This window comes from Saccostrea cucullata, unplaced genomic scaffold (assembly GCF_032062105.1).
Source record: "Saccostrea cucullata isolate Sc308-1 unplaced genomic scaffold, CSIRO_AGI_Scuc_v1 ctg1558, whole genome shotgun sequence".
NCBI classification, from domain to species: Eukaryota; Metazoa; Mollusca; class Bivalvia; order Ostreida; family Ostreidae; genus Saccostrea; species Saccostrea cuccullata.
The window spans coordinates 515119-536818 of record NW_026933071.1 but is presented as its reverse complement, the minus strand read 5'-3'; the positions used below and the strand labels follow the sequence as shown (position 1 = coordinate 536818).

At 34.5% G+C, this 21700-nt stretch overlaps 2 protein-coding genes across 2 annotated transcripts in view; one reads left to right on the top strand and one right to left on the bottom strand.

Moving 5' to 3' along the window:
- LOC134237189 (MMS19 nucleotide excision repair protein homolog) overlaps positions 1–21700 on the bottom strand; it is a 39563-nt gene that overhangs the window by 8778 nt on the left and 9085 nt on the right. The window contains exons 5-12 of the mRNA XM_062719293.1: positions 9870–10020; positions 9026–9151; positions 5044–5105; positions 4597–4758; positions 1745–1822; positions 1323–1403; positions 817–874; positions 198–352 (exon numbers count right to left, since the gene is read on the bottom strand). Of these exons, the coding sequence (XP_062575277.1) occupies positions 198–352; positions 817–874; positions 1323–1403; positions 1745–1822; positions 4597–4758; positions 5044–5105; positions 9026–9151; positions 9870–10020 (873 nt within the window). The remainder of the gene's footprint in view (positions 1–197; positions 353–816; positions 875–1322; positions 1404–1744; positions 1823–4596; positions 4759–5043; positions 5106–9025; positions 9152–9869; positions 10021–21700) is intronic.
- On the top strand, positions 5864–8493 carry LOC134237188 (uncharacterized). Its single transcript, XM_062719292.1, has 2 exons — positions 5864–5983; positions 6637–8493. The coding sequence occupies exon 2, from the start codon at positions 6645–6647 to the stop codon at positions 8388–8390; it is 1746 nt and encodes a 581-aa protein (XP_062575276.1). The 5' UTR covers positions 5864–5983; positions 6637–6644; the 3' UTR covers positions 8391–8493.

The following is a 21700-nucleotide window of genomic DNA, read 5'->3' as shown; positions in this document are numbered from 1 at the left end:
GCATGAAACATGTATGGTTGAATGTTTAGACCCTTATTTCAGTAAATTTGTTGTACATGTATGTATCTTTCATTATGAATGCCATATGTTGTATGTATAGTAATATGTTTAGATCCTAACCCCTGTAAATTTGTTGTACATATCTTCTAGTATGGGTACCATTTGTTGTATGTATTGTTAAATGTTTATATCCTTACCCCTGTAAATTTGTTGTACATATCTTCTAGTATGGGTACCATTTGTTGTATAACCACACCGCAGGCATGATCAGAACCCTTAGCAATGGCAAGAAACACTTTACAGGATGGTTTAAACAGTCGCAGGTCCTCATCCAAAAAGTGACGCTTACAGTCTGAAAAACCGAAAAATTATGTTTTATTACTAAAAATAAGTGATCATAACGGTGTAATATTGGATCTTCAAAACAGTATAATCAACGCAATTTGTAATTTATAGCATTAAAAAAAAACTAATATACTTTCTTTTTCTTGCATACATGTGATAAATGAGATGTAAACAAAATAGGCTAAAAATTAAGAAAAATAGAAAATTAGGGTCTCTAGGATATTTACTGTGAAATCACTCATTTTCGTGGGGGTCTAATTTTCATGGTTTTCAAGGTACAAAGAGACCCACAAATTTATGTCCACTACAAAATGCAATTTTTCATATGATTATATTACATGTACTACTAAACAATTCTACAATCATGAAATTAAATCCTGGTGAACCAACATATTTTCCCAAACCACGAAAATTAGACCCCTCAAAAATATGTGATTTTACAGTACGTATTCTGTGAATAGAAAAAATAACCTTGCATGACTTCTTTAATAAAAACATCAACTTCTGAGCTATCTGTTGAGAGTCCCGCCTACAAATAATAAACATACACTGTTTAAATGTGGACAGGTAAAACAAGAAATTCACTAGATTATCATGTTAAGTTTAATTATTTTATCACATGATCTATTAGTCTAATATATAGTCACAATACTGACATACAGAAACAAATGATGGGAATATCTATATACATTTGTATACTTTATTTTGCATCCCTTTACCTGAGGAGAGAGAGCTGATGATATCAATCCAGATTCAGTAGTAATCTCTATGTATAGTGTGTTATGTATTGTATGATTTTACCTGAGGAGAGAGAGTTGTGGATATCGCTGTCAGAGCTGATTCAGTAGTAATCTCTATGTACAGTGTGTTATGTATTGTATGATTTTACCTGAGGAGAGAGAGTTGTGGATATCGCTGTCAGAGCTGATTCAGTAGTAATCTCTATGTACAGTGTGTTATGTATTGTATGATTTTACCTGAGGAGAGAGAGCTGATGATATCGCTGTCAGGGCTGATTCAGCAGCCTTCTCTATCTCCGGAGATTTCGGGGCAGTAAGCTGTAAGAAAAGATAAGGTTGTAGAGAAAAGAAGCATTTTTGCCTGAAAATTTTCGCAGTTCTCAGAAAATCACATATTACTGTACAACATTCATTGCTTTACATGTATACTCTAATTTCATAAAAAAAATGGTCTGATCTATTGTTGCATGAAAAGGTTTCATCGATGTGGTGCCAATTTCAGATTTCATATAGAATTTTTTTATTTAGTCCTTATATGAATATAGTTGGACCCACCTTGTTTGGCCAGCATTTTAATTCACAAAGTATAGACTATGAACATGATGTAAGTTAACTAATTCTGAATTTAAATTTAAAGTAGTCATAATTTTGACACTAACCTCCTGTTTAATACACCGGTATAGAGGTGTCTGGAATTCCTTGATACACTTAGCACCATAAACCATAGCACCAGCTGACTGGAATAAACATATTATATTGATATTATCTGAGATGCACTGCTAAAGAACTACGAAGGTTAATTCTCCATGGCCTACATTTTTAACCAATCTACTTCAATATAACTCTTATTTTGTTATCAATACAACTGAAATAGGGTATTATTTTATCTTGGAATAATTATACATTTCAAAGTTGCACAGATTTAGGACACATCATTCTGTATATTGTATGCAATGCCTCCACGTGGAAACAGACGTTTGCTGGGTACAATTCGGTCCCAGGCTAACTTCGCAAGGGTGCAGGGAAGATGAACAATGGTAATTGGTGATGCAAATGCAAAAGTTGGAAAGTCAAATGAAAGATGAGAAAGAGTCATGGGACCAGAGGGCATTGGGACTATGAATTAAAACAGCATGAGGTTATCCAAAATGTATGCATTTAATAACTTAATTATCTGTGTAACCCTCTTCAAGTAGCTTGACATACACAAGCTTACATGGTAGATAGGAACCAAATTGACCATGTAATGCTGAATGGCAGATCACCATCTAGCACTGGCTAAAGTTAAGATGAAGGTCTGCAGAAACTTAAAGCCAAAGGAAAGTAACAGGACGATGTATGATGTCAACAATCTGAGTATCAAAGAATAAGCAAAGGATTCCAACGTGAATTAAGCAACAGGTGCAAGCAACTGGCTGATGATGAAAACACAATCAATAAAAAAATGGACATTTGTGAAAGAAGTATATAATGACGCAGCAGAACAGATCTTGTGCCAGAAGAAAAAGAAACACAAAGACTGGATTACTGCAGAAACATACAGAGCCAAAGATGAAAATAGAAAACTAAAGAAAGAAACAGGAGGATCAAATTCAGAGAGAATAAAGGAAGTTCAGAGAGGAGAAGAAAATACCAAAGACAAAGAAGTGAAAAGAAGAGCAAGAGCTGATAAAAGGAAAAATCTGGAAAATACAGCTAACCAAGCAGAGAATGCAGCAAATAAAATTCATCTGAATGAAGTTTACCAACTGACCAAGCAGCTTTGTGGGAAAAAAAGAAACAAGACAAGTGGCATAAGGTCAAAGAATGGTGACCTAATCATTGAGGATGAAAAAATATTGGAGAGATGGAAAGAGCATTTTGAAGAGGTTCTTAATGTCCCAACAGAAACAACAGAATAACCTAAAGGATGTACCATCCAAATGAACAAAATTGATAAAATTGACACAACACCAATAGGAGAGGAGGAGGTCAAAAAAGCAATCCATATAATAAAGAATGGAAAGAGTCCCAGCACAGATAACATCAGTGCAGAACTACTAAAGGAGATCGTATCATATTCAACATCAGAGCTTACAAATTTATTCAACAGAATCATCAGTGAGCAGGAAATACCAACAGACTGGAAGAGATCGCTCATTGTCAAAATACCTAAGAAAGGAGATCTGACAATAAGTGACAATGTAGAGGAGTATCACTACCATCAGTGCCATCTAAAGTATTTTGCAGAATAGTGATTGACAGAATTAGAGATGGATTAGAGGACAGACTAAGACCAGAGCAAGCTGTATATAGAAGAGGAAGAGGAACATCAGAACAAATTTACATTCTAAGAAATATTTTAGAAATATTTTAGAACAATCTATAGAGTGGCAAGCACCATTGTACATCAGTTTCATAGACTTAAAAAAAATCCTTTGACAGCATAATAAAAGAAAAACTGTGGAACATACTAAGGCAGTACAGAATTCCTGACATATATGTGGACATCATCAAGAAATTATACGATGGAAATTCTAGACTAGTTTTGTTACAGAGAATGGTAGAACAGAGTGGTACAAGGTACAGGCAGTAGTGAAGTTGTGTTATGTCTGGGTTCCTGTTCATAATTGTGGTAAACTGGATTATGAGAAATACCAACAAGAAGAAGAGAGGGATACAGTGGAAACTTATGTCCTCATTAGAAGACCTGAATTTTGCAGACAACCTTGCACTTATTTCCAGCAAACACAGCAACATGCAGACCAACAGATTACATGATGTTGAGAAAACAAAAAAAATGAGAGTAAATGGAAAGAAGACTGATGCCTTCAGGATAAATAATAAAGGAGAAAGGTCGAACCATTTCTCTACAGGAGTGCCACAATGGATAAGACCGAAGAGACAGAGGCAGACATTGGGAGAAGGCTAGACTTAGCCAGGACCGCCTTTGCATCCCTTGCCGAAGTATGGAAATCAGTACAATACAGCATAAAGACCAAACTTCAGATCTTCAACACAAATGTTCTATTTGTGTTGCTGTATTCTGCTGAACTATGAAGAACAACAGAGAAATACAACGAAAACCTTTATATGTTCCATCAAAAATGCTTAGGAGGATCCTAAAAATACACTGGCCTGAGAAGATAACTAAACAACACCTGTATGAAAGAACAAGATCAATACCTTTATCAAGGACCATCAAAGGAAAGAGATAGAGATAGATAAGCCACATCCTAGATCTACAGGAAAGAGAACTCACACACCAGAATAGCTCTCATATATATGGGCCCCTGTGGAAAAAAACAGAAGAGGACAGCCAAAGAAAACCTGGCAACGCTCAGTTGAGAGTCTGAGAAAGAGAAGAACTGGGCTGGAACAATTGGAAGGAGGGGCAGGTTGTTGTCAGTGATAGCCGTAAGTAGAGTTCTTTGTTGAACTGCCTCATGCGTCCTCTCTTCACATGCAATATATTGTATTTGGTATTAGTATATTTTATGTTAGGCATTTATTTTATCCCTTTTTAATTTACCAAAGTTAATAGTGAGTCAAGAACAGCACTCTCTATGTCTGATTGTAGTTTGTCCAGAAGTAATGGAACACACAGAGGTCCAAACTCCGTACAGGCCGTCAGACATCCACGTAACGCCAGGATCAGGTCCTGTCTGGAGATTCCATACTCATCATTTGGGGGCTGTAACATAAACAAAGTGAACATAAATTATTGAAATAATAAGATCCTGTCTGGAGATTCCATACTCTTCATTGGGGCTACAGCACATACACAAGTATTTATCTGACATATAGTAATCAGAATTCATCTGATTTTTTTTAAACACATAGAAACATCAATCTCATTCATTTATTAAAAGTAAACTTAAGGAGTAAAAGTTTTGTTCATCTTTTAATTTATAGTTATATAAAAACCTGTGTATTAAAATTCTGAAATATCAATAATAAGAATACAAGCTGTACTTACTGGTGTAAAATCAATGGGAAAGTAACATGATGTGACTTCAAACATTTCTTCAACAAAAGGTCCTACAATATGGACAAAAAAAACATATTGTCATCTGGATTAATGGGAGACATTTTTGGTAATGCAAGACAACATGTAATTTACAGTTCAGGACAGATCCCCAAAAAAGAAGAATAATTCAATTTCAGGCCCTGGGGCCAAAATACTCTAAGATGAGCTCACTTTTGATCTAAGTCTCACTTTTCAAAAGGGATTAATAGTGGAAAATGAGACTGATATCAAAGTGAGCCCATCTAAGTTTTATGTCCCAGGAGCCTGATCTTTAATTAAATTAATAAACCTCAAAGAAGTATTACACAGATCACCTCTGTTTTTCCCTGTTTTAATTTTCAACATGTTTGATTTCTTTTAAACCATACAATTGCAGACATATTATTTACCAGAAGCAAGTAACTCCAATTACATCAACCAGATCTTTCAATAAAGTTTTAATATAATTAAATTAATCAATTTAATTTTAAAATAATTTTCAGTAGCAATACTTATCTTTGGCATGACATTAAGAAAGAATAATTCATATAAATACCTAATGATATGAAAATATGACTGAAATGAAAATATATAGTACACAAAAATCAACTAAAACTTAAATACATGTACATCTTAGATGAAATAAATAGTTTTTTGTTCAGTTGTTTCTATTGAAAAATTTCCTTCACTGCATATAATAATTTCCTGACCAGTCCCCTATTGTTATATCTATTGTATAATGCATAGTCACTGTGTTAGATGATACAGACATTTAAATCTATTTTTATTCACATATTAAGAAGTCAGCGAAAAAGAAGGAAGTAAAACTGGTAAAACCTTACGGAACACTGACTTCAAGATTTCTGCACTGTTAACAGTGCACAGGATCACTTCAACCTTGCACACACAGGTAAGTTCTGTAAGCTACTTTATCAATGGGGGAAAAAACTTTGTTAACTTTATAGTTAATCAGGGGCAATATTGAATCCCCATCCACCAACACCCCTCACTTTAATAAAGATGCTCTTACAAGGAAATAATCAATGGCCTCTTTATTTATGGTACCTCTAGAATCTAGTACATACTTAATGAAGATGTTTGTATATTGTACATTTATCTGATTTTTTTTTTTTTTTTTTTTTTTTTTTTGCTCAAACCAAAACAAGAGGTGGGCCCCAATGGTCACCTGAGTTAGCATTTTCTTTATGAAGAAAGAATACACATAAAAAATTATGAAAACTCTTATGAATTACTTTTCATATACATGAAACTTGATCATATAAATTTGACTCTTTATTGTGGCTCAATCCTAGCCTTTAGGTTCATGAATTGAATAAACATTTCTATTTTGCAATGTTATTGAATACATATTAAAATTTATTCCATGTGAGGGTTACATACTAAAATGAAGAATTGTATTGTGACCCTACTTCACTTACAATGAACATTCTTAGATTTCTTTCTATACATTCTATTAAAAAATTTGACTACGCTGTAATAGCCCTATTCTTGAACCAGTCTGGATTTCAATGATAGAATAATATAATATTATTTAATACACAGGGTCAACCATGGAAGCCTTGGGCACTCCCCAGCACTGGCTGATGTGTGACATTTGTGAAGAAAACTGTGTATACTACTGTAACTCGTGTAATCAAAGGTTGTGTGACAAATGTCATACAGAACACCACACAAACGAAGACACCAAAACCCATGACCTCATACTGTACCAACTCCGACAGAAGAGTCTTGGAGAGGAGAAATGTCCTCACCATCCAACCAAAGATCTAGACATGTTATGTGAGGAATGCCAGGTTGCTCTCTGTTACAAATGTTCGATGACTGAGGCACACTCAGGCCACCATTTTATTGATCTTGAAGAGATTTCCATCAAAAATTTTGAAATGTATGAGAATGAGTTGTCAAGGATCCAAGACCATTTTCTGCCAGCCTCTCATGAAGTTTTGAATGAAATCAAAGAGGATGTTTCAAAAGTAAAGAAAATGGTTGCTTTGATTCGAGAGACCATGACAACTGAAGCTAATGCCCTCAAAAGTCTGGTGGACAGAGTATTATCTGAGAACATTTCTGAATTAGATAGCATAGAAGAAAGAATTCTGCATGATTTAATCGCCCAGGACAAGACTTTTACTAACTATATTGTATATTTACAAGAGCTTCTGAGAAAATACCAATCAAAACTGGCAAAGAAAAATCAGGAAGATTTAATTTCAAAACAAAGGGAAGACAAAGCTGAAGAAATAGACCCCATCCCAGAAACATTTAAACCCGTTCTTCCCATATTTACAGGAGGTCAGTTTACTGAAGATGATATAAAGAAGTTTCTTGGTAAAATCAGCTTTCCAAAAGTTACAAAAGCAAGAAGACATGTTAGAATCGAGAGCAGAAGTGAAGAAGTTGATGTAGGCCTATCCTTACATGAGGATGGCAAAGAACACCAGAGAGGAAAAGTAAACCTGAGACTTGATAAGCAGGTGACCTTCTCCGTCTCTCTGATCAAGGAGATTATGGTCCCTCGTATTAGTTTTCTTTTCCACATCTCCTTGGAAACCTCTAAGAGGTTCTGGGTCAGCAGTTTTGATGAATACCTTGTCCAGACCGATCTTCAGGGGAACCTGCTACACAAACTTCAGATCACCGGTGGGATCATGAGAGTCGGTTGTCACACCATGACGAAGGAAGGGGATCTCTTGTTTGCTGACAGAAAAAACAAGTGCATCAACAGAGTGACTTCAGACAAGATGGTCACTGAATTGTTCACCACTGAAGACTGGGAACCCCTCGGGATTTACTCCTCCCGAATTAACGGGGATATCTTGATGGGAAAGAGTAAGGATAAAGATAGAGAGGCCAGGGTAACCAGGTACAGCAAGGCCGGGGTCAAACTTCAGGATATCAGAAAGAAACACTGGATAAAAGCACTGTACGAATTCCCAGCCTACCTAACCGAGAACAACAATGGCGATATCTGTACGTCAGACATTGAAAAGGAGTGTGTGGTGGTGGTCGATAAATCAGGAAAACATAGATTCTCCTACACAGGCCAGCAGTCCGAATCCTCATTCAGCCCTAGAGGAATCTGTACCGACGCTTTTAGTCACATCTTGGTGTGCGATGAAAATGGTAACTCAATTCATCTCTTGGATCAGGATGGTCACTTCCTTTCTCTTCTGATCAATCAGAATCACGGACTTAACAGTCCCTGTGGTCTGGGATTGGATGAAGAGAACAACCTCTATGTGGGGGAGTTTGACAGCAACACAGTGAAAGTGTTCACATACCTAGATCAGTACTGAACATGTGACAAAACAGTTACTTGGATTTGGGTAGAGAAAAAAAGTTATGCAATGTTACATCACCAATATGTCATGTTCAACCATTCAAACTGTACCTGTACTTGTATTTTAGCGACCCTGGCTGTAACCACGCTATATCATGAACACCATTAATTAATCATTTCTAAATGCGATACATAGTGCAGACACATGGTGTGCTACTTCATGGCTTTGCACAAAAAATTACATGAATAAACATATTTTTTGTGCTTACTCAGGACTGACATCTGAATTGGCAGTCAATATCAGAAATCTGTCATATTAACATAAATTCATTCCATTTTTCTTTTTTCTCTATCATGTCCATATTCAAATTTTTCTTGTAATCTTAGGGTCATCTTAAATTGTAACAACTTATGTTGACCTTGGAGTAAGATAAGATAATATAATATTTATTTATAGTCAGGTACATCAACAAAGAACATTAGCTCTGAAGAGCTTTGTTGATGTACCCGACTTTAAAGTCTAAAATAAAATAAAATTAGTGTGCATGTTGTTTTTCTTTTCCCTATTACAAAATGAAATGTAACTATGTTACTTTACAGTCAGACATCAATTTGGGTAATAATTAAGGTAGATATCTGTAACATAATTACCTAGAGAGAAATTAAGAATGATTGTCCGAGCACAGTGGAAGGCTAGTAGAAGATTCCTTGGATCTTTTTCTGTATCCATGGACTGAATAAACCCAAACACAAAATCATTCCCCATCGCTTGTAGCTCTATAAAACAATAGCTTATAATTACAATAAGTTATAACTAAATTATCTCTATATAAAAATACATGGACAATCAAATGTTTGAATGTTTGCTCAACTTTAAATACTTTAAAATAATTCAGATTTTTTACATCACATGCACTGGAATGTATTGCATAGCAACAATACTATATATTATAGTTTTATATGAAATAATATTTACAATTGCAAATGTTTTCCTTTATATAACACTACTGAAAGCAATGCGTATCTATAACTGTATAAAAACCTTTAAGGGGTCAAGAGGTCATAGATATGTGTATGGATAAACGTTCGACGTAATTTCTGTGACGTCATATAATATGCATAAAGGGTTGACGCGCACTTAGTGGATTACATACATGCCGTTGGGTTTGAAAAATAATGCATTTCACACGTTAAAAGTCACAATCAGGCAAATCTAAAGTATGAATAAGTCACAAATGTAAATATAAGTAATAAGGTATCATTTTAAAACAATTATCGGGCTATAATTACGGGTTGGTATGAGATTAAATTCATCATAAAGCCCTTCAGGCTTTAAGGAATTTAATCTCTTGACCAACACATATTTATAACCCTATACATGTTTAAAAATGATACCTTATTTCTTCACTATAAAAACTAGTTATATTTTGCAAAATGAAAGTGTATGTCAAACTGTCTATGAAATACAGGTAATACTAATATCATTAATATTTACCAGTGAGTTTCTTATCCAGTAGTGCTGTGTAGATGTTGTACACCGTACACCTGTCTGTCTGTGATAAGGATTGGACCTGTACCTCCTTAAACACCCCCTTACATATTGTCTCAGCACACCCCTCTGGTAGAATAGACCCACCTTTTGTGATCTGTACAAAATTAGTATCAAATTAAAATATGTCATTTTATACTACCTATTTGACTTGCACATAAATGTATCTAAATTCCCTCAGCTGAAACATTCCTTTATTTACACAGAGAAATTGTTTTAAAATTCAACATACCTGTAGTAGCATGTACATAATTATTATGCAAAAATAAAAATTGTAATTAAATGAAAGACTTAATTGACCACTCAGTAAGCATCCCTAATAAATTTCATGCTCTTTATATGCTTCACATTTACACGTACTTGTACCTTGCATGAATCCATTAGGAAAAAAAGGCAAGTATCAGTGTCTCACCAATCATTTCACATTATCCTTTTTAAAGAAAAGGTTAATAGTGCCACTAAGACTTAGCATATTTGATTCAGGAATGGCTTCCATGAATTTTTATTTGAAAAATAAATATACATGAAATTCTCAATCCTTGTCAAAACCTAAAAACTTCTAGTTTCAATGCATATCTCTTGCTAATGGTTCAGTATTCTCTGTGTGTTTACTTATAAGCATTGAATTCATATTTTTGGATGTCTTCGGTCCTATAACACACCTGGCCGTGCCGACAAATTGAATACCGTGCGTTAGCGTGGTACGATAATTTGTAGGCACGGCCAGGTGTGTTATAGGAACGAAGACATCCAAAAATATGAATTCAATGCTTATATTTACATTCTCTAATTTTCCTTCATCATAATTGCTTATTCCATTAATCTTTAATGTGAATTAAAATTAGCGCCCTTGAAAACTGCAGTGGTTAATAGATGTAAGAGAGGGAAGAAAAGACAAATTTATTCTTAACACACATTACGTTATTTTTTAAGTTAATTTTTCAGGGTTATAGTTTTAAGAAACTAAGAGATGTTATAGTTTTTCATGAAATTGAAATAAAACATTTTACATTTTGGTGTTCCTAGAGTATTGAAAATGCATATAGTTCCTACTGTGTATTCTAACGCGCGGTGACATTTGGTTTCGCATGTGTTATAGAAATTTGAACGTCATGGATTTTTAATTGATTTCATTAGGAAAATTACACTGAATATAAATATAATTCATTGCAAATCTTGGTGTCATATCGAATAAATTTAAAGTCCAACTACACAATCAATCTTCGTGGTTATTTAATATGCAGAGTAAAAACTAGGTCATTCAGGTAGGCAACACCTGACAAACATGGCTGCCAGAACTACAAAAAAACATCCACTGGGCTCTCCTCAAGGGTTATAGTTTTTCAGTAAATTGAAATAAAACATTTTACATTTTGGTGTTCCTAGAGTATTGAAAATGCATATAGTTCCTACTGTGTATTCTAACGTGCGGTGACAAGGTTTCGCGTGTGTTATAGAAATTTGAATGTCATGGATTTTTAATTGATTTCATTAGGAAAATTACACTGAATGTAAATATAATTCATTGCACATCTTGGTGTCATATCGAATAAATTTAAAGTCCAACTACACATTCAATCTTTGTGGTTATCTAATATGCAGAGTAAAACCTTGGTCATTCAGGTAGGCAACACCTGACAAACATGGCTGCCAGAACTACAAAAAAACCTCCACTGGGCTCTCCTCAAGAGCACATTGTAATGTGTGAAACCCACGATTCACCTATTGATGTTATATGTGAGGACTGTGATGAATTTATTTGTGGTGATTGTGCAAAATCAGATCATAGAGATCATAACTGGAAAACTCTAACAACGGCAGCCATGCAAAGGAGACGGGGTCTGCTTAGATTTCTGAAGAAGATCAAGGAAGATGATCTGCCTGGGATTGATGAGAAGATAGAGAAGATGTCAAAACAGATCACAAAAAATGAAGAGCTGTGTGACTCTGACATTAAAAAGCTTCAAAAGCATTATGATGAGATAATGGCCAAACTGACAGAAATCAGAAAACATCATGAACAAACACTGAGAGGCGATTTAGTTAAAAAGAATGATCAACCGAACCATGAGAAATCTGAGTTAGAGAAGAAAAGGAGAAGAATTGTTGACACAGTAGAATTCATGGAGGAGAACAACAGCACCATGTCAGATTACAACTTGATTGACAATCACAGAGAACTGAGGAAAATGCTGTCAGATCTAGAATTGGAGGTTCATATGACAAACTGTGAACATTCAGTGAGGTTCACTAGAGGGGAAATCAATGATGACTTACTTAGGTCTTTGATAGGAAAAACTATTGATGTAGATATTGACTTAACTCTAATAACCTCATTTCAATATGGAGATAAAACAATTGATGTGCTGGAAGCATTCAGTGAAGAAAAATGTTTCATAACAGATATTGTTTCAGAATATACAGAAAAAGTTACCAAGGAAGGAGCAAAAGAACAGAAATTTAGTATCATTCCAAATGACATGTGTGTGACTGATAACGGGGATATTTATTTCACTGATGGTAGTAACAAGTCAATCAGCAACACTATCCACTGTCTCATGCCATCAGGAACTTTGTCTATAGTCATCAGTACAAATCCACTGGTACCAATAGGAATCTGTCAGTCAGTGGATGGTGGACTACTGGTCACCTTGAGAGACAAGGAATCAGATCTTTACAAGTTAAAGTCACACAGCAGACGTCTGGTGAGACACGTCACAGTGACAGGTGATGTCGTCCGTGAGTATGAGTACCAGGAGGACGGACACACCAGACTGTTTACATTGCCAATCAGAGTCACACAGAACAGTAACAGTGATATCTGTGTTGTGAACCGTACAAGTGACCCTACAGCTGAACTAGTGATTATGTCTTCCTCTGGTCGAATGAAGTCTGTCTACCGTGGACAAAACCCAACAGAGGAGTTTAAACCAATTGAAGTAGTGTGTGACTCTCACTGTAACATTCTTGTTACTGACTTTCATAACAAACAGATTCATCTGCTGAGTCCTGACGGGGAGTTCCTGAAGTTCTTACTGACAGAGAAAGAAGTGAACCAACCATACTCACTGTCCCTATACAAGTCTACACTGTGGGTGGGATACAATGAAGGACTTGTTAAAATCTTTCAGTACAAATGGCAAAATTCATGAAGTGCATAAATATCATCAAATTCATCAATATGACGTATAATTGCTTCGCCTTGGTCAATTCTGATATTTTTCTGGCGAATAACAAACCATATTCAACACACAAAAGAGTCCATAATTGTATAATATTCACAGATTTATTAACTGTGAATTTATATTTCTATATCATTTACATACTCTGTTTATCCAACTGATGTAGTACATCCTTGTAACTGACCCTAGCAACAAACAGATCCATCTACTGAGTCCTGACGGGGAGTTCCTGAAGGTCTTACTGACGGATAATAAAGTTAACCATGCAGTCAAATTGTCCTTATACAAGTCGACACTGCGGATGGGATACTGGGAAGGATTTGTCCAAGCATTTCTGTGCAGGGTATAAAAGATAACACACATGGTCATGATTTGTGATCCTCATTCATGTGATATTAAAAGTACAATCAATCTTGTTTCGTAGGAACAATGATTTTGCGAATTCATGGATAGAGCAAAATCATCTTGGATCTCCAGCTTTATAAATTTAATGAAATTCCTATAATTTAGGATATAATGAAATACGGATATAGCAAAGTAATCTCAAAGGTCCCAGTGACTTCATTATAACTGAGTTTCGCTGTACATATTAGTATACAGTCAATTCTCGAATTATCGCCATTCGATTCATCGCCATTTTCGCAATACCGCCATCATTTTCCAAGAGCGTTTTTCCTGCTATATAAAATTCTCTTTATAACGCCAAATTCGCATACCGCCATCCGCCACCCTGTTTTCACAACAAACGTCCATTTTTAAGTGTCAATTATCTCGATAATACCGCCACAGGTGGATGTGGTCAGTGAAGCGCGGCTAATTGGTTGACGCTATCCTGTTGTAAAGCATACAAAGCCAGTCAAGGTACATGCAATTAAGTAAACAATAATTTGAAAATGAACTGTTAGAATAATTTTGTTCTCTGTTTAATGAAATCATTTAGTCAAGGCTTCGCCATGAAAGCGGTCGTTGTAAAGTACGCCGATAACGATATTATTTTTATTTGATAATCTCTGTTTTAAAAACAATGCAAAGTTTTGCTTAAAAAAAAATATAAGTCAGAAATTGTGAACGTTTCATTAACAATGATTTCATAAACAATGAATTTATTCAAGAACTTATTTTACGTACTATAGGCAATATATCACGACGATCGACCCAGCATTTTTTTTTTCAATATCAGACGTGCAGATTTACATGCATACACATGTACTTGTCTTAATTTCATAACTGAATATTTTGTTTTAGCGAAATTGTACAATAAAAAAATTACTTGAAGTATTTTCAATTTTAGAAATATGCTTATATATACATGTACATGTGGTAATAAGAATAGAAACACTAAATGGTATTTCTAAGAACGATAACTCTACGTCTTATTTCCTAAAAGATGGAAAACTCAATTCATCGCCAAATTCGTTATACCGCCATGATTTCTAAATTACAAAAGGTGGCGGTTTATCGAGAATTAACTGTACTTCCTTAAAATCAACATACTGTAGCTTGATGTGTGTAAACACGAAGTCTTCATATCTCAATCAAACATTTTCACAGCATCACCAAAGTGCTATAAATCTTTAGTTTCATGTCTGTTTATGGTAAAATTTCATTTTGCTTAAATATTATACATGTAATATTTGATTATTTGAAAAATGTCAATGACTTTGATACATGTATCTTGAACATCAAATACCATGATAACTTGGAAGTAGGTTGTAAGTCCCTACCAAATATTCTTTATGTCATATTTTACCTACTGTCTCAGACTCTCAGAGTTCGATCTGGAAGTCACAGTCCCCTTATTCAATTTTTGTCACATTGATCTTCTGTTAAAATTTTAAGTCCTGACTCAAGCACTCAATAAAATTCAATTTTAAAGGGGAGTACCACACATTTGCCAATGTCAACATTGTCCACAATGAAAAGAAGGTGAGGGGGTTTCCTGTATTTTTGCATTTATTTTTTCCACATTCAATTTGATTCAGTAAAGAGCAGAAATTTATCTAAGATAAATCTTCATAATTTCAAAGTAAACTACATACCGGTAATCTGCATGTATGGCAGCAAAGGTATACAAGATATAATAGTAAATTATTAAAAACATTCTGATTGCAAAATAAATACAGTGGAGCCTCATTTATCCGGACGCTTTGGTTCCTAGTCAATTTGTCCAGATATGTGAAGCGTCCGGATATCTGAATTACCATTTAAACAAGATACAATAACATGAAAAAATTCTTTTCTGATGAAAAAACGTCCGAATACTGAAGCATCCGGATATCTGGCGTCCGGATATCTGAGGGTCCACTGTACACATTAAGGGTGTGGTACGTGAAAAGAATAATTTGAAGACTTTTTGGAAATTTGATTTTTTTTAATCAAATTAAAAAAATCTATCAATCCAGCTTTTTCATTATCCCACAATCAATAATATATTTTTGTATATTAAAATACAAAAAATACAGGGACAAATGAAATACCCTAAATATATAAGAAATACCTTGCAAAATTTAGAATGAATTTAAAAACTTACAATACACGGTTACACCCAAGAGGTTTGGATAAAAACACTATTTTTTCTATATCAAACTTGTTATGACTGATACTTAAACAAGAGGCCCATGGGCCACATCGCTCACCTGAGCACTCAGGCTAGGAAAAAGTAGAAAATGGTTTTTATTGTAAAGTTTAAATCCAAAGGAAGTCCCATGACAAATCATGGATTTGCTATTTTTTAGAAAATGATTTTTAAAGTATTTCTATGTAAAACTTTGGTCGGCTATTTTGGCCCCGCCCTATCCCGGGGGGGGGGGGTCATGATTTGAACAAACTTGAATCTACACTATCTGAGCATGCTTCCATATAAATATGATGAATTATGGCTTTGTCATTCCTGAGAAGATTTTAAAAGAATTTTCCCATATATTTCTATGTAAAACTTTGGTCGGCCATTTTGGCCCCGCCCTACCCTCGGGGTCATGATTTGAACAAACTTGAATCTGCACTACCTGAAGATGTTTCTCCATAAGTTTCATCTTTCCTGGCACAGTGGTTCTTGAGAAGAAGATTTTTAAAATATGCCTCCAAATTTTCAGTTATTCCCAATTATCTCCCCTTGAATGAGGGCGTGGCCCTTCATTTGAACAAACTTGAATCCCCTTTACCCAAGGATGCTTTGTGGCTAGATTGGTTGAAATTGGCTCAGCGGTTCTTGAGAAGAAGTCGAAAATGTGAAAAGTTTACAGACAGACAGACAGACAGACGCCGGACAAAATGTGATCAGAAAAGCTCACTTGAGCTTTCAGCTCAGGTGAGCTAAAAACAACATACAATGTAACACATGTGATCATTTTATCATTTTCCTCTACAATAACATGTCTTCAAATTAAAAGAAAAGTTATGCTGAATAACATTTACTTTGAAATATGTATATGTAAAACAATGATACATGTCCATGTATAAAAGTTATTCCTACAGTTTCCCAATTAAAAAACAGTGACTTCTTTTGGGGGCTTATTTTGTCTCTGAAGTTCATATACATATCAGAGTACTGCCATTATTACAAGAATTTTTTTTTTTTTCATATTTATTATTTTTATTTAATTGTTTTTTTTTTATCATATCCTATGGTTTTCTATGCTTTTTATTCAGTGTGAGACTGTACTGTGAATATGTAACAAATCCTACATTTTCATGATGATACATCTTGTTGTGATGCACTAATAATTCTCAATGTCAAACTTAATCACTAGTCATGTTACAATATACACCTATAATATAGAATTGTAATCAGTAATCATATTGTAATAATTTGTTCATGCCCCTTGAGGGCCCTTGATTGGTGAATAAACATATAACATATTGTTATACACTGTATTTGTCTTTGAAGATCATATCCACTATTTTTGTCATATCCACATTGATGGTGGGGTGTTGAATGATTGAAACAGCGAAGCTGGCATTCATACATTTCTGTTCAGACAGAAAGGTCCTTCAAAAATCAGTCTGGAAATTAAAAAAAATGAATTCAATTGTCATAAATGCATCTAACTCACTCTATTTATCTACTTTTACACAACGATAAAAAAAATTGGTCATATAAGCTTTAAGTTCATGAATAACAGATAAATGCAAGTCATTCCATCAAATTAGACAAATAAACACAATGTGATGCACATGTTGTTGCATCTTGCATGGTTACAAATCTGCATCATGATATTATCAGAAAACAAGACATTTGTGAGACATTGATGGCTTGCATGGCAGCTTATGGCAAAGATTGAAGTTTTTCAAATGCAAGTAAAAATCCAAAGGTCAAGGTCAAATTAAAGTGTACCCACAGAAAGGTCTTGTCATAAGGAATACACATGTGAAATAAAAAAGCAATAGATCCACACATCCAAATGTGAGCTACATTAAAGATTTTGTGGACAAACAGGCAGACAGACAGATAGAACAACAGAAGGACGAACAAGGCAAAAAATATTTACTCCCAAATCTAAGAATACTGGGGCATAAGAAGTCAAATACAATACATTATGATGTAATATTGTCCTGATTTACTCAAGCTTACTTACTAAAAAAATCAAACTGTGGCTAGCGTACAGATATTACAATGGAAGCCATTTCTTTTTAGTCTATTAACCTAATTAAAGAGCTTTTACATTATTTACTTTTGCTGTTTTTATTGTATTCAGAAATTGTGAACTGTTACATCATTATTTGTTAGCTGAAAGAATAAACCATATTTTAGATTTTTTCATTTTTGAAAATGAGATTGAGAATTTCATATATCAGAACAAAGACAAATTTATTAAAAAATTTTGAATAGTGATATTTTGATATGAATCATGATACAGTTCAAGTGTATTATGACATATCACAACAAGAGGCCCATGGGCCACATCGCTCACCTGAGCACTAAGGGTAGGAAAAAGTAGAAAATGGCTTTTTATTGTAAAGTTTAAATCCAAAAGTAGTCCCATGACGAATCATGGATTTGCTATTTTTTAGAAAATGATTTTTAAAGAATTTTCCTATATATATCTTTAAAAACTTTGGTCAGCCATTTTGGCCCCGCCCTACCCCTAGGGGTCATGATTTGAACAAATTTGAATCTACACTACTTGAGCATGCTTCCATATAAATATGATGAATTATGGCTTTGTCATTCTTGAGAAGAAGATTTTTAAAGAATTTTCCTATATATTTCTATGTAAAACTTTGGTCGGCCATTTTGGCCCCGCCCTACCCCCGGGGGTCATGATTTGAACAAAACTGAATCTACACTACCTGAGCATGCTTCCATATAAATATGATGAATTATGGCTTTGTCATTCTTGAGAAGAAGATTTTTAAAGAATTTTCCTATATATTTCTATGTAAAAATTTGGTCGGCCATTTTGGCCCCGTCCTACCCCCGGGGGTCATGATTTGAACAAAATTGAATCTACACTACCTGAACATGCTTCCATATAAATATGATGAATTATGACTTTGTCATTCTTGAGAAGAAGGTTTTTAAAGAATTTTCCTATATATTTCTATGTAAAACTTTGGTCGGCCATTTTGGCCCCGCCCTACCCCCGGGGGTCATGATTTGAACAAAATTGAATCTACACTACCTGAACATGCTTCCATATAAATATGATGAATTATGGCTTTGTCATTCTTGAGAAGAAAATTTTTAAAGAATTTTCCTATATATTTCTATGTAAAACTTTGGTCGGCCATTTTGGCCCCGCCCTACCCCTGGGGGTCATGATTTGAACAAATTTGAATCTACACTACCCGAGCATGCTTCCCCATAAGTTTCATCTTTCCTGGCACAGTGGTTCTTGAGAAGAAGATTTTTAAAATATGCCACTAAATTTTCATTAATTCCCAATTATCTCCCCTTTAATGAGGGCGTGGCTCTTCATTTGAACAAACTTGAATCCCCTTCACCCAAGGATACTTTGTGGCAAGTTTGGTTGAAATTGGCCCAGCGGTTCTTGAGAAGAAGTCGAAAATGTGAAAAGTTTACAGACAGACAGCTAGACGGACAGACGGACGCCGGACAAAATGTGATCAGAAAAGCTCACTTGAGCCTTCGGCTCAGGTGAGCTAATAAACTCTAGCCATACTGTACGTTACTATGTACATTTATAGTCTGCATTTGTCTCTCCTCTCTAAAAAGACAAACACTGTTTATAAATATCACTTCCTCTGTCCTAGATTTAATACTGTTTTGTGTGTTGAAGGGTATCATGATATTGAATTTTCTTATTTTCTACCTTGTGATAGTCGGGCAGGATCCAATCTGTCATAATGGTCAGAAAGCTGGGTCAATAAAGTACCAGTCCCATATTTCTGGAATTAAGCCTTGGGTGACATTGTAGTCATATCCTGGTGCTGTCCTTATTGTTTTCTCCCTTTCCTGTTAAAATCAAACTTTTATTTACTTCTCTAGAATTCTTCATTTTCATACATTCAGTAGGAAATATTTGGATTTTCAAAATTTGTAGCGTGTAGATACATGTACATGAATACAGGATGTACACAATGTTATACATGTAACATATGATCTACTTGTATGATCTAGTTGAATAATAACAATGATTTTCTATAATTTTAAGCCTTTATATGCTAGAATGAGATCTTTAATTTATGTAGAATTCTGATTATTATGATGTTTTTTATCTCTTCTGGCCTATGCTAAATGGGAGAACTCATAACAATGGACATGTGTTACTCATTTACAAAAATTGTCTCATTTTATTCAGAATTTATACTTTACCATTTATCCCATCAATGTTTCCTCAGCCCTGCCATCACAGAAATTCCAGCTTTCATTGAATATCTGAGCTCAGTCTCGAATTACAAAGCTCTGTGTTTTCTTGAATATTCTCATTATCATTGATGCCATTCGCACAACCATGAAATCAACCATTGCGCTTGCATCCACAGTCTTGAATTTCTATCAAATTCATTGAGAATTTGTTGTATTACAGCCATGAGACACAAAACTTCTCGTTTCCAATGATGCATGGACGCCGCCATTGCAACTTGGTGTAAACTAACGCATGAAAAAATAATCCAGATTTAATCGGATTGATAAAATTAGACCGTTACTTGCAGTTCTAAAAAATAAATAGAACAATTGCCATTTTTCTTTATTTTAATCATTAAACTTATACACAACACTCAGTTTGAAATTTTTGAAAACCGAATTACTCGCGCAAGCCAATTTTCCAAATTTTGGAAAAAGTTTGGAAAGCCTGTGGCAGTGGCATTATTCGTAGGGAACGAAAGTAGTCCCGGAGAATTGACACTGTATGGAGTTTGATTACATCCGATAAGACTAATTACAAAACCGGTCAACAAACGCGGAAAATTCCGGACTCTTGAAATCTAAAACTCTTGACCTCTCCAAGTTTTCTCTCGGTCCCGCGGACTTCGAGGTATCGAGAGTTACCTGTATACATAAATGGAGCACTAAGTTTAGGTAAACGAGTTCAATGTCAGAGCATTAAACTTTTTCACCACCTTTAAGGAGCACTAAGTTATGTCAGTGACAGCACAAAATTATGTTCAAAGTCATAGACAGATTTACAAAACTCATAGAAATTGGATTTCAATGATTTATTTATGATTCATTCCATTAAATTTTTTATACGTAAAGTTTTCAAATCTATTCATAAAGGTACTATCTGAAAAATGTCCGAAATGAAAACAAAAAAATGTCAGAAATTAATACCAAGTGTTGGAAATGAAAAGTTGATAATTGCAAAAAAATTCCGGAAATGAAATGCAGCTGTATTTTGATGTAATTTTTTTTTCCGTATAGAATTGTGATCTAATTATCTATTTAATATACATTAATTATCTTCTTTTTAATTAAGCTTAATATGAAACCTTTAAAAAATAAGTTATAATCTTTACTGATGTGCAATTATTATCACCATATACACTGTACCACCATATTCACGCTATAAGAAATTTCACCTTATAAGACATCAAATTTTCAACAAGACAAGAGGCCCACGGGCCTTGTAGGTCACCTTATTATTGTGTAACAACTTTCCAATACATAAACTTTGGTTTATGTTTTAAACCAGAGGCCATGAAATTCACAATTCACAATTCTGAAAGTCAGGCACCATTGCATATCATAATTATAAACTTAGCATGCTTATTCTATTTACTTAATACCTAGAGGCAGATCAGAGTAACAAAGAGAAAATGCACTTACACTTTATAACCAAAGCATTAGTTTATTTTCAGACTATGTATCCCTCCCCACCCCCACCCCGGGGCATAAAAAATAACAATTTTGCTGGATGCACCCTTCTTCATCATAAATTTATATACTTGGACAATTGACATAAAAACCAAGAGCAAAGGAAGATTTTTAAAGAATTAATGTATTTTCACTATGTAATCAATAGAGCCCCTCCCTAGCACTAGAGCACCTGACCCTGGGGCCATAAAATTCACAATTTTGGAAGAGGCGCTCTTGCTCATCATAACTATGTACTTAGCTTATTTAATACCCAGAAGCAGAGAAGAAGATTTCCAAAGAATTAATGTGTTTTCACTATATAATCATGATAATCA

Excerpts from the sequence above, each read along its gene's own strand:
- LOC134237188 (XM_062719292.1), top strand. The coding sequence starts at position 6,645 with ATGGAAGCCTTGGGCACTCCCCAGCACTGGCTGATGTGTGACATTTGT.